The sequence below is a fragment of the Myxocyprinus asiaticus genome, chromosome 40 (assembly GCF_019703515.2).
Source record: "Myxocyprinus asiaticus isolate MX2 ecotype Aquarium Trade chromosome 40, UBuf_Myxa_2, whole genome shotgun sequence".
Taxonomy (NCBI): domain Eukaryota; kingdom Metazoa; phylum Chordata; class Actinopteri; order Cypriniformes; family Catostomidae; genus Myxocyprinus; species Myxocyprinus asiaticus.
The window spans coordinates 19,332,426-19,349,195 of NC_059383.1; the positions used below are offsets into that span (position 1 = coordinate 19,332,426).

Genomic DNA, 16,770 nt, shown 5'->3' on the forward strand with positions numbered 1-16,770 from the left:
TTACATGTATAATTTATATGTAAAAAATAAAATAAATACATTAAATGTAATATATATTAAAAAAAAAAATTTTTTTTAAAATGTATATATTACTGAAAGCCACTCGAAAATGTACCTCCGAAAACTCTTTACCTTTCTCATTTTATTTTTGATCCCTATGACTCGACACCACACCATGCGAAACCTCTTAACGCCTGTTTCTCCTATTGGTTTTGACACCAGTCAGTTAAAATCTCGACTATCTGATTGGCCAAGGGGCGGGTCATTCAATTGAACGAGTAGCGGAAGTAGATTCGGACGCCGGTGCTGTATTTTGACAGGAGTGGAGTGGATGCACAATTCAGGGATAAATTGTATTAGCATGCTGTTGATTTAATCTCGGATATTATTTAAAGAAAATCATAAGGTCACTTTTAAATACGATAACATATCTGAATAGTATATTTGTAATGTATTTGTTTGAATGGTTCAGATTTGCGGGATTTCATTGTCTGATTTCCTACACCGATATCAGTGTGCTAGCAGTATTAGCGGGTCAGGTGAAGTCTCAGAAATGAAACAGAAACTCATTACAGCCTTATAGCCAAGGTTTCAACGTAAAAACATATTTAAAAACAAATCTTGTCCTCTATTTGCTTGAATTTGCCTCACTGTGTGAGTGACAGAGTGATTTAGTGTAGTCTAGCCTGGATTTATAGGGATAGTTCACTAAAAAAATGGGAAATTATGTCGTCATTTACTGACCCTCATGTTGTTCCAAGTCTGTATATCTTTTTCTTCCATGGAACACAGGAGATTGTTGAGTCTCACTTACCATTCACTTTCATTATATGGGAAATAATGCAGTGAAAGTGAGTGGTGACTGAGACTAACGTTCTGCTTAGCATCTCCTTTTGTGTTGCATAAAAGAAAGTCATGTGGGTTTGGAACAACATGACGGTCAGTAGATGATGACAAACCTTTATTTTTGTGTGAACTATCCCTTTAAAGCTGTAGTAATCATTGTGCATTGTGCTGTATCAAAGAAAGATACTTAGGCTAACCAATGTCTGCTCTTGTGAATTTTCAGTGGAAAAAGAACAAGCTGCAAATTGAATGAAATGGTGGACTCGCAGTACTACCTCCCAAATGACATTGGGGTCTCTGCTCTGGACTGCCGGGAGGCTTTCAATCTGCTCTCATCCAAGGAGCAGCTGTACGCACACTACCTCTCTCAAGCATCTTGGTACGGTGGCCTGGCTGTGCTGATTCAGACGTCTCCCGAGTCTGCCAACATTTACGTACTTCTGCAAAAGATGTTCCGCAAACAGGCACCAGCACAGCTGGAAGCTGTGGCGATTGCAGCTGGACTTAGCGCAGAGGACTATCAGGTAAAGGAACCTGTTCAAACACCAATCTTAACGCCTTTTTTATTAATTGTTGTAACAAAGTTCTCGTTTTCAGGCCTTCCTGGTATATGCTGCTGGGCTTTATGCAAACATGGGTAACTACAAGTCATTTGGGGACACCAAATTCATCCCTAACCTACCAAAGGTGAATTTTCCAAGTTAATATGTGGTAATGATGTTTGTGGAATGGACTTCATGGGGCCAATGTTATGTTACATCTTTAAGGCCAAATGATCAATCTCTGTGCCTATTTTAAATGCAGGAAAAGTTCAAAGCTCTAGTGTGGGAGAGTCAAGCCTTTAAGGAGAACCCTGGTGAGATGGAGGCACTGTGGAACAGCTGTTCCCAGCCCCTCTACTCTCTGGAAGACAAGCAGAAACAGCTTGGTTTGGGGGAGAAGGTTAGAACAAGCTATAGTTCTTATAGGAATAACTCATCCAAAATGAAAATACTCCCATTATTTACTTACCCTCATGCCATTCCAGATGTGTATGACTTTCTTTGTTCTGAACACAAACTAAGATTTTTAGAAAAATATTTCAGCTCTGTTGGTCCATTCAATACAAGTGAATGGTGGCCAGAACTTTGAAGCTCCAAAAAGCACATAAAGGCAGTATTAAAGTAATCAATATGTCTCCAGTGGTTAAATCCATATCTTCAGAAGTGATATGATAGGTGTAGGTGAGAAACAGATAAATATTTATTTAAACTATAAATCTCCACATTCAAACAGTCCTCCTAAATGTTTCTCTCTTCTAAGAGTTCTTCTTTTGCTTTTTTGTGATTCGCACTGTTTGTGCATATCACCACCGACTGGTTGGGGCTGGTCAAAGGTGGAGATTTATAGTAAAAAAATAAAATTAAAAAAAGGACTTAAATGTTGGATTGTTTCTCACCCACACCTATCATATTGCTTCTGAAGATACAAATTTAACCACTGGAGTTATATGGATTACTTTTCTGCTGCCTTTATGTGCTTATTTGGAGCTTTAAAGTTCTGGCCACAATTCACTTGCATTGAATGGATCTACAGAGCTTAAATATTCTTCTAAAAATCTTCATTATTGTTCAGCAGAAGACAAAGTCATACACATATGGGATGTCATGAGGATGAGTAAATGATGAGTTTTTCCCACCCATTTTCAGGTGAACTATCCCTTTAAAGCCATCTCCCCTTTTAACAGCTCAGGAACATGAGGTTGATATTTCTTTTACTCTTTCTCATTCTTCTCTCATAGGGAATCTCATCATACTTCTCAGGAAACTGTTGCTTAGAAGATGCAGAGTTTGCCCAGAAATTTCTGGACTCCAAGGTATAGTACACCTATGAGAGATGCCATTACTGATGTGCTGTGCCACCAATTGTATTCTTTTTTGGAGAATCTGGAATCTGTGTGCAGTTAATAGAATGTATAACACCTATAGAACATTATCACAATGTCTAAAGCACATAATCAGACATAACACATTTCACTAACAATTTTGCCAACACTACTGTTAACAATGTTTGTTTCTTAAAACCCTGCTGTTGGTAGGGAGGATATGTCTTATTCTTTTTTTAACAGACAATTGACCATGCATGAATTAACTAGTACACCAATTTACCAAATAGTACTTATTATACTAATCAGTTTTTTGATCACATTTGGATTACTGTGTCCTTGTAGAACCTGAGTGCCTACAACACCCGTTTGTTCAAGACTGTATTAGATGGGAAGCGGTGCTATGAGGTGCGGTTGGCATCCGCCGTGAAGAAGGGTGAGTATACACAGATTATTTAGCAAAGATTAGGGCTAGGCTTCATAGAGTTCATAAGATTCATAGAGTTCATCAGTAGACTAATTTCACAATCCTTCAGGGCTGTATAATTCATCAAAATAACATCAAAATGGAGATGTGATCATATGTGATCATTTAAAGGTGCTATATGTAAGATTGACAACAAGTGTTTGAAATGGGTACTGCAGTCCAGATTCAAAATATTGGAGAGTTGTCTACCCTGACTCGGAGCTCATGCGGGTTTCCAGAATGTTGACATGCAAATTAGCCAACTCAGCATCCGTTTTAAACGATTTCTGGGCTTTAAGCTGTTTCCATCTTCCAAAGACATCTCCAATATTTTTAGACGGATGGTGAGGCTTTTTAGGTCAGGTGGAGTCTGTTATTTCTGATCCAGTTCGTTTGCTGGCTTCCATGGCAGCAGCATGCTGTGTTGTTTGCCTGCAAACTTCTTCAAATCTGGCAACCCGGCGGTGTGGAAATACTATTGGTGAGTGGGCAGTGGGCGGGATCACACAGGCCAAAACATAAACAGAAATTCCGGCCCGGAATGGAAACTTCAAAGTAGAATATACTGGCTCTAGCATTATTATCGGAGAAGCCAGTATTTCAACTTAGCATGTTTCCTAATTCTCTAATGACATATTATGGTCATTTTATGATTTAGTACAGTAAAAATATTACATAGAGTACCTTTAACTGCCAAAGGCTGCGATTAAAGACATGGTCTGTGTGCGCTTCAAAATGAACCGGCAATATGCTGATCTGTGTGCACGCGCGGGGGCGGCGGGCTCGTGCTGGTGTTTTTGCCGCAGTTCACCTGCTTTGAAGTACTGCAGGTTCAAGGATTCACGCAATTCCAAACATTAATAACAGCTATAAAGTTATTATACAAACCTAGAAACGCGGAATAGGAAAGTAGAGTTTGACAGCGGTTCACAAGGAGCGAAACTCATAACTGTCGAACAAACATTGCATTTTCCGCTTCATAATAAAAGCTTCTGGTGAAGGTGAAATAAACACGACTGCATGCAGTGTCAAAATAAAAACCTCAGGTTAGGGTGAAGTATAGGACAGAAATATATTAATTTATCTTTAACAAATCTTATCCTGAAAATAATAATAATTCAGTATTATATTATCATAATAAACTTGACTGGGTTCCACAGTAATGACGTAGTACTATGCAAAAATCCGGGTTTCCTCATGTTCTGGAAAACCTGAAAACCTGGAATTTTGCAGTGCAGTTTTCCAGTCATGGAAAAGTCATGGAAAATTAGAAAAATACCTAAATGTCCTGGATAATAATTATTTGTCCTGGAAAATATTTTAGAGTAATAAAACAATTTGACGGTGTTTCTAGCAAGGTTTTCGTTACATGTACAAAAACATGATAACGATTGGGACTTGGAATAGGAGTCAAATACACACATTTGTATCGTTTTGTCACTGCCGCCGGCTGTGCGTTGTGAAACAAAAGGCTCGATTGAGATGCCAAATGCCTCGCCTTGATAGTAGACGAGAGCAGGCTGGTGCAGTCTGGGGAGGAGTGAAATAAGTGCTGTCAAGTCGGACAGTTCTCACTTCTCGTTGTGGATCAGCCGCTACGAGATCAAAGGTAGATATCACGTGATTCACGTTCATGTGCTTTGTTGTTAATAAAGTGGATACAATTTAAATTATGTTGCTTTTAAATGAAAATAAAAATGATGAGAAAAACACTCAATGTACCTGTTATTTAATTTCGCCAATAAGACGTGTCTTTCCATCCATTTTTAGTTTAATAAAGACACATATTTTATATATATTTTTAGTCAGAGTCTTGGGAATATTCACATATAATTTATACACATAAAACATGATATAAGAGATAAAAAAAAAAAAAAACATTTTAGAATTTTTTCAACTTTTTTTTTTATTATTCGTTCAATGCCATACGAGCAAGAGGTATTTATACATAGTCACCATAATAATATAAGTTACATTGCCAGACACAATATTTACATGCATTTTAGTTCTTTCAAAACTTTACATGTTTTCAGTGTTTTTTTGTTATTTGTTTCTCATCACGGTTGTTTAAGCCAATGAGCATTGAGCTGTGTCATCAGCAAGTCGTTTCCCATCATGCTTGGCAGTTTGCGCAGCTGGAAAAATCCAACTGCGCCACCTGGCTCTCACGAGACTTTTTTGGCATACGTCACCATGACATCACAGCAAGTCGGACAGATTTCTAACCGGCATACACCTGCCACTGTTCACCATGATCGGTTCTGCGCAGAACTTGCTCATCTCAAACCTAATGTCAACGGTTAAGGGCACTTACACCCTCATGATTGATTACAGCTGCGGCCAATCTTGTGCTTGGCAATCGCGGTCCAACCTAGGCAGATAGCTTGATTGGTTACAGTTATAGCCAGTCGCGTGCTTGGCCACAGCAGTGCGTGCACAGTGAGAAGCGGTGTTATGGATCAACTGGGTATTGTGTTAACTGGGGATGTGCGTGTACATGTGAATAATTTCAGCAGATTCGTTTAATGTGAATTGTCAAGGAGCAAAGAAAAGATGTTTTGCACATTATAAAAAATGTTGGTATCATTATTAAACTGAGTTTTTTTTTCATCTATGTCTGTTCTAATGAATTTGACAGAGTTTAAGAGCAATTGCAACCATTTCATAGGGTAACAAGGTTGCCCATGTTAACGTGGGACATTGGTTTGAATGGGAACTGGCGATTCCATTTGTCAGAGCAGTAAATCACATGTTGAATTCTTTTCAGTATACTCTACTGAATTTTCTGAGAATGGTTGAATTATTGAGGAGAAAAAAAAACGTGAACTACATTTTCTAAAGTTTATTGGCTTTTTGAAATTGTCAAACAATTTTAAGATTTAAGATTGAAAAGTGTAAGATTTTGCCTAGCAAACAAAATCATTATGTTTCTGAAGAACTTTCTCATGCTTTCTCAGAGTGACATTTATTCTTACCAATTGGTCAATTTGGCCTTTGTACTGGCTCTCTACCAAAAACATTGCACTGTTCTGAAAGATCATATTTTGGTAGTGTAGTCAAACATACGACACTGTCATGCACAGAAACTTTGAAAGGTAAAAGATGCTTTTATAACAATTTAAATAAAAATGCAGATATTCACAGGGAATTGAACCCAGGTCTGTATGCATGGTTAGCAGACACACTACCCCTAGTGGTCATAGGTGGTCTATATCAGTGCAACCTCAGCTCCAACTTCACACCAAAGTGTTTTTCACACACGTTTTGCCTCACAAAGGATGTCTTTGAGAGTACAAAGCTACAATAAATATTTTAAAAGTGTCCAAATTTCTGAAGAGATATTGAATGTCTCATAATTTAATTACCTTATCATTTCCGAGTATCCAGAGATCACAGTTATTGAACTACAGTAATTACATTCACCAAAAAAACAAACAAACAAAAAACTCTACATAAATGAGTCTTCTTTTTACTTTATGCAATCAAAGCAATTGCCTTTTTTTCTCTTCCAAATAAATGTTTTCACTGTTTATTGTGCACACCTCCCACTTTCTTGTGTGACATCGTAAATTCGCCCCTCCGTGATGCTTTCTGCAATGCAAAGCGCCTCTTGATGCTGGCGTTGAACGGAGCGCCTCAACTCATGTGAAATGCGCTTTACAATAACGAAAGGACATTATTGAAACTCAAAATTATTATTATTAGTCTATTACTGTTGTCTTTTCTGATAAAAGTCATGCTGAGCAGTTTAAATGCTGTAGGAAAATTCTACAGCACATCTGCTTTCTTCTTATGATGCTTAAACATTCTGCTGAAGTCAGTAGATTTGACATGCAAGTTTTAATAAAGGAGAAGGTAAGGACATTATTGATACTCATTATTATTAGACTGTTATTGTTGTCTTTTTGGATGAAAAAAGTTAGCAGTTCACAAACGTAATGGAAATTATAGACCTGCTTTGTTCTTATAATGCTAAAATACTATAAAGTCTCTTGGCAGATTTCGGTCGTGAACATCTCAAAACAAATTTGTGAAACAGAAGCAAGCCACACCAAAATAGCCTTTATTTATGCAGCTAATTCTGCACAGTTGTGCAGATAATTTTCTATACTTGAATAAATAAAATAGCTTAAGTTGGTGCTTTTAGCTTATTCTTTAAAAAAAGAACCCCAGAAAATATGATTGTGAATTGGTGATTGTCTCAAATTTTTCGCCCCTCATGAGTTTGCATCCCTGTGAGTTATAAACTTTAGACAACAATGACAGTCGGACCTCTGATTTTTTATTTTTATTTTTATGAATTCACACTGGATTGGTGATTCGGCCTTAATACCTTGGGATGTGAATTAATTTTCAATAATTCAGCGATTGGAGTCAGCTTATACAGCGGTTACCACATATAGTATGTGGAAAAACGGAATCTAGTGCATAAAAATGGCATTAGCAATAAAACGCAGAATGTCATGGAATATTACATATTTGGACAAAAATTAATGTTTGAATGTACAATTAATCATAATAGTTAATAATTAATAATTAAACTAAAAAAGTCTCTGTCTCTGTCCTTTTCTGCATATCGCTACCCCTATCGGCATATCGCGGCGCCGTTTTGTGGCCCGTTCTGCATAACACGGCGGCCCATTTCAGCTTATCGCAGCCCGTTCGGCCCTGTTTTGCGGACGGCCCTTCGGGAAAAGTTCCAGTTCTTCCGATGGTCAGTCTGCCCCTGACATACGGACTATGTATTTATTTAATTGAGTCACAGCTTTATGGGGATTAATAATCACAATGGGACATGGAGCATACTGCTTATCTGGAGGTGAGAGACTACCATCAAAAACAAACAGAAACACCAAAATAAAATCTCGATTTATACGGACGCATGTGTTTTTGCTTAAATATTACACTTGTTGGGCACATAAAATGCCCTGGACATGTCATGGTTTCCATAAAATAAGTGAAGTAGTTTTTGCAAAAATGTTTTTGTAAAAATATATGAAGCTAAATAAGATTTTTATTAAGCTTCCATATATGATTGTATGTTAAATATTATATAAGTATAAACGTGCAAATCTATGAAAATGATTAAATTTTCTCTCCCTTGTGTTAATTTAGTGAAAAACTGTGGGAAACATGCCTTCGTCATTTTTAAATAGATTTTTATTTAATGCCTTTGAAATATTAATTCTACATCCCTACAATGGAATTTAGATGAAATTATGGTTTCTTTGATTTAAAAAAAAACAAAACATAATTATCGAGATATGTATCGAATATTTTCAATTGGCTGAAAAATATGGAGATATAAATTCTGAAGCCATATCACCCAGCCCCAGCAGAGATGGGCCACTTCTGTTTAGCTATACAAGCTGGGAAAATTTTTTTTTTTTTAGCATAATCTGAGGTAAAGGAGCACAATTTATGATTCCAATATTATGAAATGTTATTTCTGATTTAAAATATGCTCTTTGATTATAATCTTGACCAACCGTTTTTGAGCTTTCAATTTTTCTACATTCAAGTAGATAGGAGCTGCACTTGCATGACTGGAAATAGCCCAAAGATGGCTGACAGTGGACTGACTTGCTATAAAGACTTTGGTATACAATAGGGATGTGCATAACCACCAATTTTCATTATTGACTAGTCAGTCAGTTGTTTGAAGGACTAGTCGACTAGTCAGTGTTAAGGATAATAATGTATAATGTGTAATTAAACTCCGTTAAGTTCACATATTCAATGAATATTCAACAGAAATATAGGCCAAATAACAATAACATCTTTTTGCACAAAACTTAAAGGTAAGAGAAGTAAGAAATAAAGACTCCAATACAGAGGGACACAAAATCTCTTATGCTTATCCTGAATGGAGAATGATGTGCTTCAATGTAACCAGAGTGCTCGGTAGTCTCGGGGTGATCCTCGCTGCACATTCAAAAGTGCAGAACTTCAAGATAATGATGCAGCTACACATAGTTCACGACATTAAGCAGTTTAAACCTTTTTTACTGCAACTTTATCTAAGCAGTGTCACACAGAATTAGCAAAACACTTTAATCTCTCCACAGCACCTTACAAATACAGGAACATTACTCACAGCAGAGGTATTAACATCCGACAGTTATCAACTTGAAATGTAATGTTGATGCAGCGCTTTGCTGTAAAAACTGTGCATAAAAAGACTAAACCTAAAGCATTATAGAGACGAAACTTTATTCACTGTTATGCACAGCGATCTGTTATCACTCAAAAACACTCTCCAGAAACTTGCGTCTCTCACTTAATTTGAGAAGTGCGTCTCCCATTTAAACCACCATCGCTAAAATTGTAATGTTAGTAGCCGACCACACTAATTGACTAGCTAGTTGATGGACAGTTAGTCGACCAACCTGGCACATCGCTGATTAAGCTAATATTCAGAGCAGTTTGACTCTGTATTACATGTTATATGTTGTATATTACTTATCATTACTTGAATAACATGATCAGTCTGGTGTTTTTATGAATAAACCCGTCGGGGCCATTTACAATTCAGCTGTTTCTTTCCTTTCGACTGTTTTCTCATCGCCTGTTTTATTTCCCTGCCTTCTACAGACTGTGTTGTTGAAGGAGAGGCCGAAACATGTTGTGGCAAATATGAATTTGACGATGCTTTGTTCTCAATTCAGAGAGGCGATTATGCCTTTCTAATGGAGAAAGTGAGCCAGAACTTGGAGAAAGCCAAGGTGTGGATGACAACTCTCAAGCTAAAAACACTGACTCATTAGTACATTTGGAGGTGAGAGAGTGACCTTATGTGAGTTTTGTTGTAGGCTTATGCAGCCAATGAGAACCAGAAGAGAATGCTGGAGGAGTATGTCCGCAGTTTCACCTTTGGCTCTGTGGAGGCTCATAAAGAAGGGTCCCGTTACTGGATCAAAGACAAAGGACCAGTTGTGGAGAGGTGAATGACCCAAATACATGGGCTATTGAAAAAAGTCTTAACTTTTGGTTTTGTTGTTAAACTAGTCTTATATGTGCTTTTATTTTTGGGAATTTCTATTAAAAGCACTTTTTTTAATTGTTTTTATTCCAGTTACATTGGTTTTATTGAGAGCTACAGGGATCCATTTGGTTCAAGGGGTGAATTTGAAGGTAAGCCCAAATATTCTGACAAATTGCTTAAAGCTGAAGTATGTATCTTTTTCTGTGTTAAAATACTTTCTTCTATCCCAACTTATTATGCAGAGACAACTGTCTTTCTGTCGCTTAGTGAGTTGGGGCGTGACTATCTCTTTGTTTGACCAACGGCAGCTGGGGGTTATTTTTTCAATTCAGTTTGGTGGCACTAGTGGCGCAGAAATTACGTACTTCAGCTTTAAAATAACCCTGTGACCGTTTACAGATACCCAGTTATGGCATTTCTCTCCCATCCTCAGGTTTTGTTGCCGTGGTGAACAAGGCCATGAGTGCTCGCTTTGCTCAGTTGGTGAGCTCGGCTGAAGTCTTACTACCAGAGCTACCCTGGCCTCAAGCCTTTGAGAAGGACCGCTTCCTCAAGCCAGACTTCACCTCTCTGGACGTACTCACCTTTGCTGGCAGCGGCATCCCTGCAGGAATCAACATTCCAAACTGTAAGGCCTCCAACATGCTGTCAGAATTTATTGAGAAATGTTCTAGGAAATATCTGACCCGAACAGATTTATCTGTCTGTAGATGATGACATCAGACAGACCGAAGGGTTCAAGAACGTATCCCTTGGGAATGTGCTGGCAGTGGCATATGCCACTCAGAAAGACAAGCTCACCTTTCTTGAAGAGAAAGACAAGGTAACTTACAGTACATTAGGTGGATGAGTGCATTTATCTGTGAAGTACGTTTCCTTAACTTTCCTCTTATTTCTGCAGGACGTGTACATCAAATGGAAGGGGCCTTCTTTTGAGGTGCAAGTGGGACTCCATGAGCTGTTGGGTCATGGCAGTGGGAAACTCTTTGTTCAGGTGAGAGGGGCAAAGGGGGACCAAAATGGTGATGTGCATGTTTAATTGTTTAATACACAAAGTATAGCTCACATCTTTGTATTTATATTGAAACAGGATGATAAGGGAGATTTCAACTTTGAGCAAACTGTTGTTCGCAATCCAGAAACAGGGGAACTGGTGAGTTAGACGTAGAGATGTCTGTTAATAGGAAAAACGTTAATAGTTGCCGATACTATCGGTTATCAGCAAAAATCTATGCCGATATTGTTTTTTGTTTGTTTCTTTGTTTTTTGTCCTCCGTGTGCCTCAGTGGCTGCCGTGAAGAAAACTACAGATAGAATGGCTTTGTTCAACAGTATAACAACGGCCTCTAGAGGTGAAATAAAAACAATCACGACACCTCATGGGGATTTGCTGTATGTAAATCTTTCATTGACAGTATTCATCCATATGTTTATCCTCACTTCAATGCATCTTTTGTTATTCTGATTCGTAGATGATCAAGTTTTCTAAATTAAAATGAGGGCATACAAAGAAAAATGCGACTGTATGGAAACGTGCCCCATCAGCACAAACATTGTGTCTCTAACTTCATATCTTGTCAATAATAATAAACCTTATTCCTCATTAAACCTCATCTGGTGAATATATAGGCAATAAAAACGCTTATCTTGGTTAATACTTAAGAGCATTGAAACAGAGCAAAGTCTACGTTATTTCAAAATAAGGGTCTCTGGTGTGTTTCGGGCCCACTTTATACACCAAATCTGCACAGAAAACGTAATCAGGGATTTTACTCATTTTGGACTCTTGTAGCCTTTACGTCTGTGCTCATAATAATGAAATACAAATAATTTTTTTAACATTCTATAAATATTTTTTTTTAAAGTATTCACTGATTAATCGGCTATCGGCCTTTTTAACCAGCTTCGTTATCGCTGTTCTCAAAATCCACTATCAGTTGACCTCTAGTTAGCAGTATAACTTATAAGAGTCTGCTGTGCTCTTTCCTTAGAGCTGTGCGGTTCTTACAAAATCATGAAATAAACCCATCGACTCTTTCTCAGATCTCTAGCTGGTACAAGGGCAATGAGACATGGGACAGCAAGTTTTCCACCATTGCCTCCTCCTATGAGGAATGTCGGGCTGAGTGTGTTGGTCTCTACCTGTGTCTCAACAAACAGGTGCTCAGGTTAGTCTTAGTCTTTATTAAATGACTCCGATTGAATTGTTGGGATATGAATTCTGAGTAATTCCTATGTGCAGAATTTTCGGGCATGAAGGAGAGGATGCAGAGGAGGTAGTGTATGTAAACTGGCTGAATATGGTGCGTGCCGGCCTGTTAGCACTGGAGTTCTACACACCAGAGAGCAAGAGCTGGAGACAGGTGAGATGCAGATGTGTTCTTGCACAAAAATCACTCTTTCTCTTGTGTGTCAGTAATTTTTTCCTTGACACTGTCCCGGCACCTGACACAGGCACACATGCAGGCCCGGTTTGTGATCTTGGGGGTTCTGTTGGAGGCTGGAGAGGGGCTGGTTGATTTGAGAGAGTGCACAGGGGCAGACGGAAGGCCAGACGCTATTATAACACTGGACCGCAGCAAGATCCACACAGTCGGGAAAAGTGCCATCCAGAGGTTCCTCTGTAAACTGCAGGTATTGCCACATGAGATTGATAGTCAGAAGATGTGTTCAGAATGGAATACCGGACTACTTAATGAATACTCCACAGGATTAACTTTTACTTTTTTTTCTTTTTTTTTAAGTCATATATGAAACAGATCACATTATACAACAATTAACATTTTTAAAAGTCTTCACTAGGTTTATTTGCCATAATGAAAGTAATGATCTGATCTGTCAAGCTTGAAAAATGTAAAAGAAACGCACCATAAAACCAAATTTAAAGTAATCAATACAACTCATGCACTTTTATTCCAAGTCTTCTGAATTACATCATGATGTAATATTGCACGTTTGGTCATGAGTGCAATGAGAACCGAGGAGGTTTGATGTTGATTTAAGCACTTTATTTTTGATTGGATTTGAGAGAAAATAATTAATTAAATTTCATTTCATTTTACAAAGAAATTGTGAATTCGATGGACTTGTCTCACAAATTAACAGCAGTTGATCTCTGGTGTATGTTCTTTGCATGTTATCACAAGACACAGACTTTAAACAAAGAAATAAACATAAAAATAGCTGACACATGAGGAGAGATCAAACAACCGTGGCTACCATAGTCTGCGCCATCTGGCCAGATATTCATATATCACATAGTGTGTTTTATCTAGCGAGTGTCAATAAAATAAACATTCGTATTGTTCATTTTTAATTCATATTTTATTTAAAAATATTTTAACTTTTGTCAGTCTGTTGCAATAATGAGTCGAGGAGGAGCAATTATAGCTGTAATTACTCAAGGTTCATTAATCGCACTGGTATGGAAGGTTAATCTACTTCATGGAAGGTTAAGATGTATTCTGCACATTTCGGCTAATTTGATAGGTCTGCTGGGTATAGAGAAAATGTGCATGCTGTGCACAGTATACAATACATACTCTATACAGCAGAGATAGTATGAGTTGTATGGTAGTATGCTATTTTGTACAAAGCCATAGCCTCAGGACATGCATTGTTTGTGTTCGGTAATCTCTTATGAGTTCCCACATTCTATTATGAAGGTGTACAAATCCACGGCTGATGTGGAGGGAGGAAGGGCTCTGTATGAATGCTACTCTGCAGTGACTGCTGATGGCACCCATGAATTCCTGCGTCTCAGAGAGACAGTTCTGCTCCGTAAAGAAGCTCGCAAGATGTTTGTCCAGGCTAACACTCGCATCAAAGGTCAGTTCAACTTCCTTTCTTGGATAAATACTACACAGTTACTCTTCTTATATGCTGCCATTTGTAACAGTTATTATAGTTTTGAATTTTTTATTAGTTTTGTTTCATTTTTTTATTTACGTTTTCTTTCAATTTGTTTGAATTAAGTTATGTTTTAGTTAGTTTTCACTCTATGACTGTTAATTTGTTTTTGTGTAATTTTTGTTTAGTCTAGTGTTTTTCTAGTTTTAGTTTCATTTTAAATTTTTCAGTATATTTAGGTTTGAGTACTTTTTGGCTGCTGAAGTGACCATGTTAACTGAATCATTGTTTAAAGTTGTTAAGTATCCCAGGGCTGTCAAGTGTAATTGCTTCTTGAAGCCTGGTTGTAAAGGTTTAGAATTGTACAATATAATGTGTATCCAAAAAAACAAAAAGAAAGAAAAGAAGAAAACAAATCATAGCCACTTAATTTTGGTTAGTTATTGTAGTCATGAAAATCTGTTTTAGTTTAGTTTCAGTTTTTCCAATTAGGTTTTTTTGTTCCAAATGATTTAAAAGTTTTTTTCAATTTTGGATTAAAAAAAAATTTAATTTACTCTTTGTTAGCGATAGTAACATTGATGACAGCAACATCAAAGATGCAGTGCAGAGACACACAGCTATACAGTATATCAAACTTTTTCCTGAATGTGAAAGTGTTCCACAATTAATAAAGGATGCCTGTTTTTGCTTTCCCGTCTGCAGTGTTTTCACTCGCATTGGCATATGTTCTTAGCTGATAAAGTGATGTTTAGCATATTAAATTTGCCAAAAAGTGGGTAGATGATGTGAAGCTATGGACCGAGGTAGTTATGTTGATATCATTACCTACCTCAACTGCACAAGTTGAGCCTGAACTCATGTTTAGTCCAACTAACACTTGAAATTGTTGTTCTCTGTCTGAAACACTCATCTTGATAGTTTTTATATCACTTCTTATTGAGAACGGCCAGAAAACCACTGTAATTAGAATCATCATGGCAGCACCTAGCAGTTAGTCAAGAAAACTGTGGATATACACCGATCAGGCACAACATTAAAACTACCAGCCTAATATTGTGTAGGACCCCTCGTGCTGCCAAAACAGAAAAAAAACTGAAAATCCCAGGAGATCAGCAATTACAGAAATGCTCAAACCAGCCCATCTGGCACCAACAATCATGCCACGGTCCAAATCACTGAGATCGCATTTTTTCTCCATTCTGATGGTTGATGTGAATATTAACTGAAGCTCCTGACCCGTATCTGCATGATTTTATGCACTGCACTGCTGCCACACTATTGGCTGATTAGATAATCACATGGATGATTGTTGGTGCCAGATGGGCTGGTTTGAGTATTTCTGTAACTGCTGATTTCCTGGGATTTTCACACACAACAGTCTCTAGAATTTACTCAGAATGGTGCCAAAAACAAAAAACATCCAGTGAGCGGCTGTACTCTGGACGGAAATGCCATGTTGATGAGAAGTCAACAGAGAATGGCCAGACTGGTTTGAATTGACAAAGTCTACGGTAACTCAGATAAACGCTCTGTACAATTGTGGTGAGAAGATTATCATCTCAGAATGCTATTGAGATGCTGATTGGCACTGTTTTGGTGGCACGAGGGAGACCTACACAATATTAGGCAGGTGATTTTAATGTTGTGGCTGATCGGTGTATATACTCTGGAGCAGGGGTAATCAGTGGCATGCCAGCAACGGCAAGAGAGTAGACTATTTTATTCATGTGAAATTCCGCACCTGCATTCCAGTCTACATCTTGATGTGATCCTTCCTCATGATCACACAGCATTTTCATGAGCTGAATAGAGGATAAACAAAAAGTTAAAATGTGACGAGACTGCATTATACCCAGCAGACTCGTGCAGCACGTGCAAGCCATTCACGCATCACGAGCCGGCAGCGCTTCATTTTCGGTTAATAGTGCGAGTAAACGCGCCGCTTTACTTCGGTCAGGCTGCGCGGATGACAGCCTACATTCCCTGTTGCATTTGTTTCTTTTTGCTTTCAGAACAACACGTCATGTAATAAAAAAACACCACTATTAATCCTTGAGATTTCCAACCCAGCATACAGGTACACTGTCCTTAAACCATAGTCACTCTCAAAATTACATTAAAAGATTAAAAGACAAGTCTATTCATAATATAAATTAAAACCTGGAAATAAAGTTTTAGGATTTTGCAGCTGCGATTCACCGCAAAGGGCTAAATAGTTGATCAGCTTGTGATGCGCGAATGGCTTGCATACGCAGCGCGAGTCTCGTCACATTCCCATTCAGCTGATGAAAACACTCTGGGTGATCATGAGGAAGGATTACATCAAGATTGGAATGCAGGTCAGTTGCGAAAAACGTAATAAAACATAAAATAGCCTGCTCGCTGTTGCTTGCGTACTAGAGATTACCCTTCTGTGTGATTTTGAAAAATGTATGACATAATATAAGAAATATTTAAGATTCCACACACTTTCGTGATCAGTAATCAAAGAAGGGGAGCGATGGCACAGCCATTGACCAGGAAAATAAAAAATGGCACTCCATGTCATAAAGGTTGCCAACCCCTGCTCCGGAGGAATAACATGCAGTTGTTTGTGGTGTAGATGATGCTGTGGAACTGGTGGAGTATGAAGGCAGCACTGCAGGGCTCATCCAGTCTTTCATCGAGCGCTTCCCTAAAGATGCAGAGGAGTTGGAGGCCCAGCTGCTGGAGATGGCCTCCAGAGACACCACCTGCTGGTGCTGAGTGACACTGCAT

General features: G+C 38.0%; 1 protein-coding gene across 1 annotated transcript; it reads left to right on the top strand.

Annotated features, from left to right (window-relative positions):
- The first annotated feature begins 281 nt into the window (after positions 1 to 281).
- On the top strand, positions 282 to 16,758 carry LOC127431008 (dipeptidyl peptidase 3-like). The gene is made up of 18 exons (XM_051681184.1): positions 282 to 406; positions 1,070 to 1,370; positions 1,444 to 1,533; positions 1,651 to 1,788; positions 2,627 to 2,701; positions 3,056 to 3,146; positions 9,771 to 9,901; positions 9,989 to 10,119; positions 10,252 to 10,310; positions 10,595 to 10,789; positions 10,872 to 10,984; positions 11,063 to 11,155; positions 11,252 to 11,314; positions 12,205 to 12,329; positions 12,404 to 12,524; positions 12,616 to 12,795; positions 13,827 to 13,989; positions 16,616 to 16,758. Exons 2-18 carry the CDS (start codon positions 1,101 to 1,103, stop codon positions 16,756 to 16,758), a joined length of 2,181 nt encoding a protein of 726 aa, XP_051537144.1. The 5' UTR covers positions 282 to 406; positions 1,070 to 1,100.
- The last annotated feature ends 12 nt before the right edge of the window (positions 16,759 to 16,770 follow it).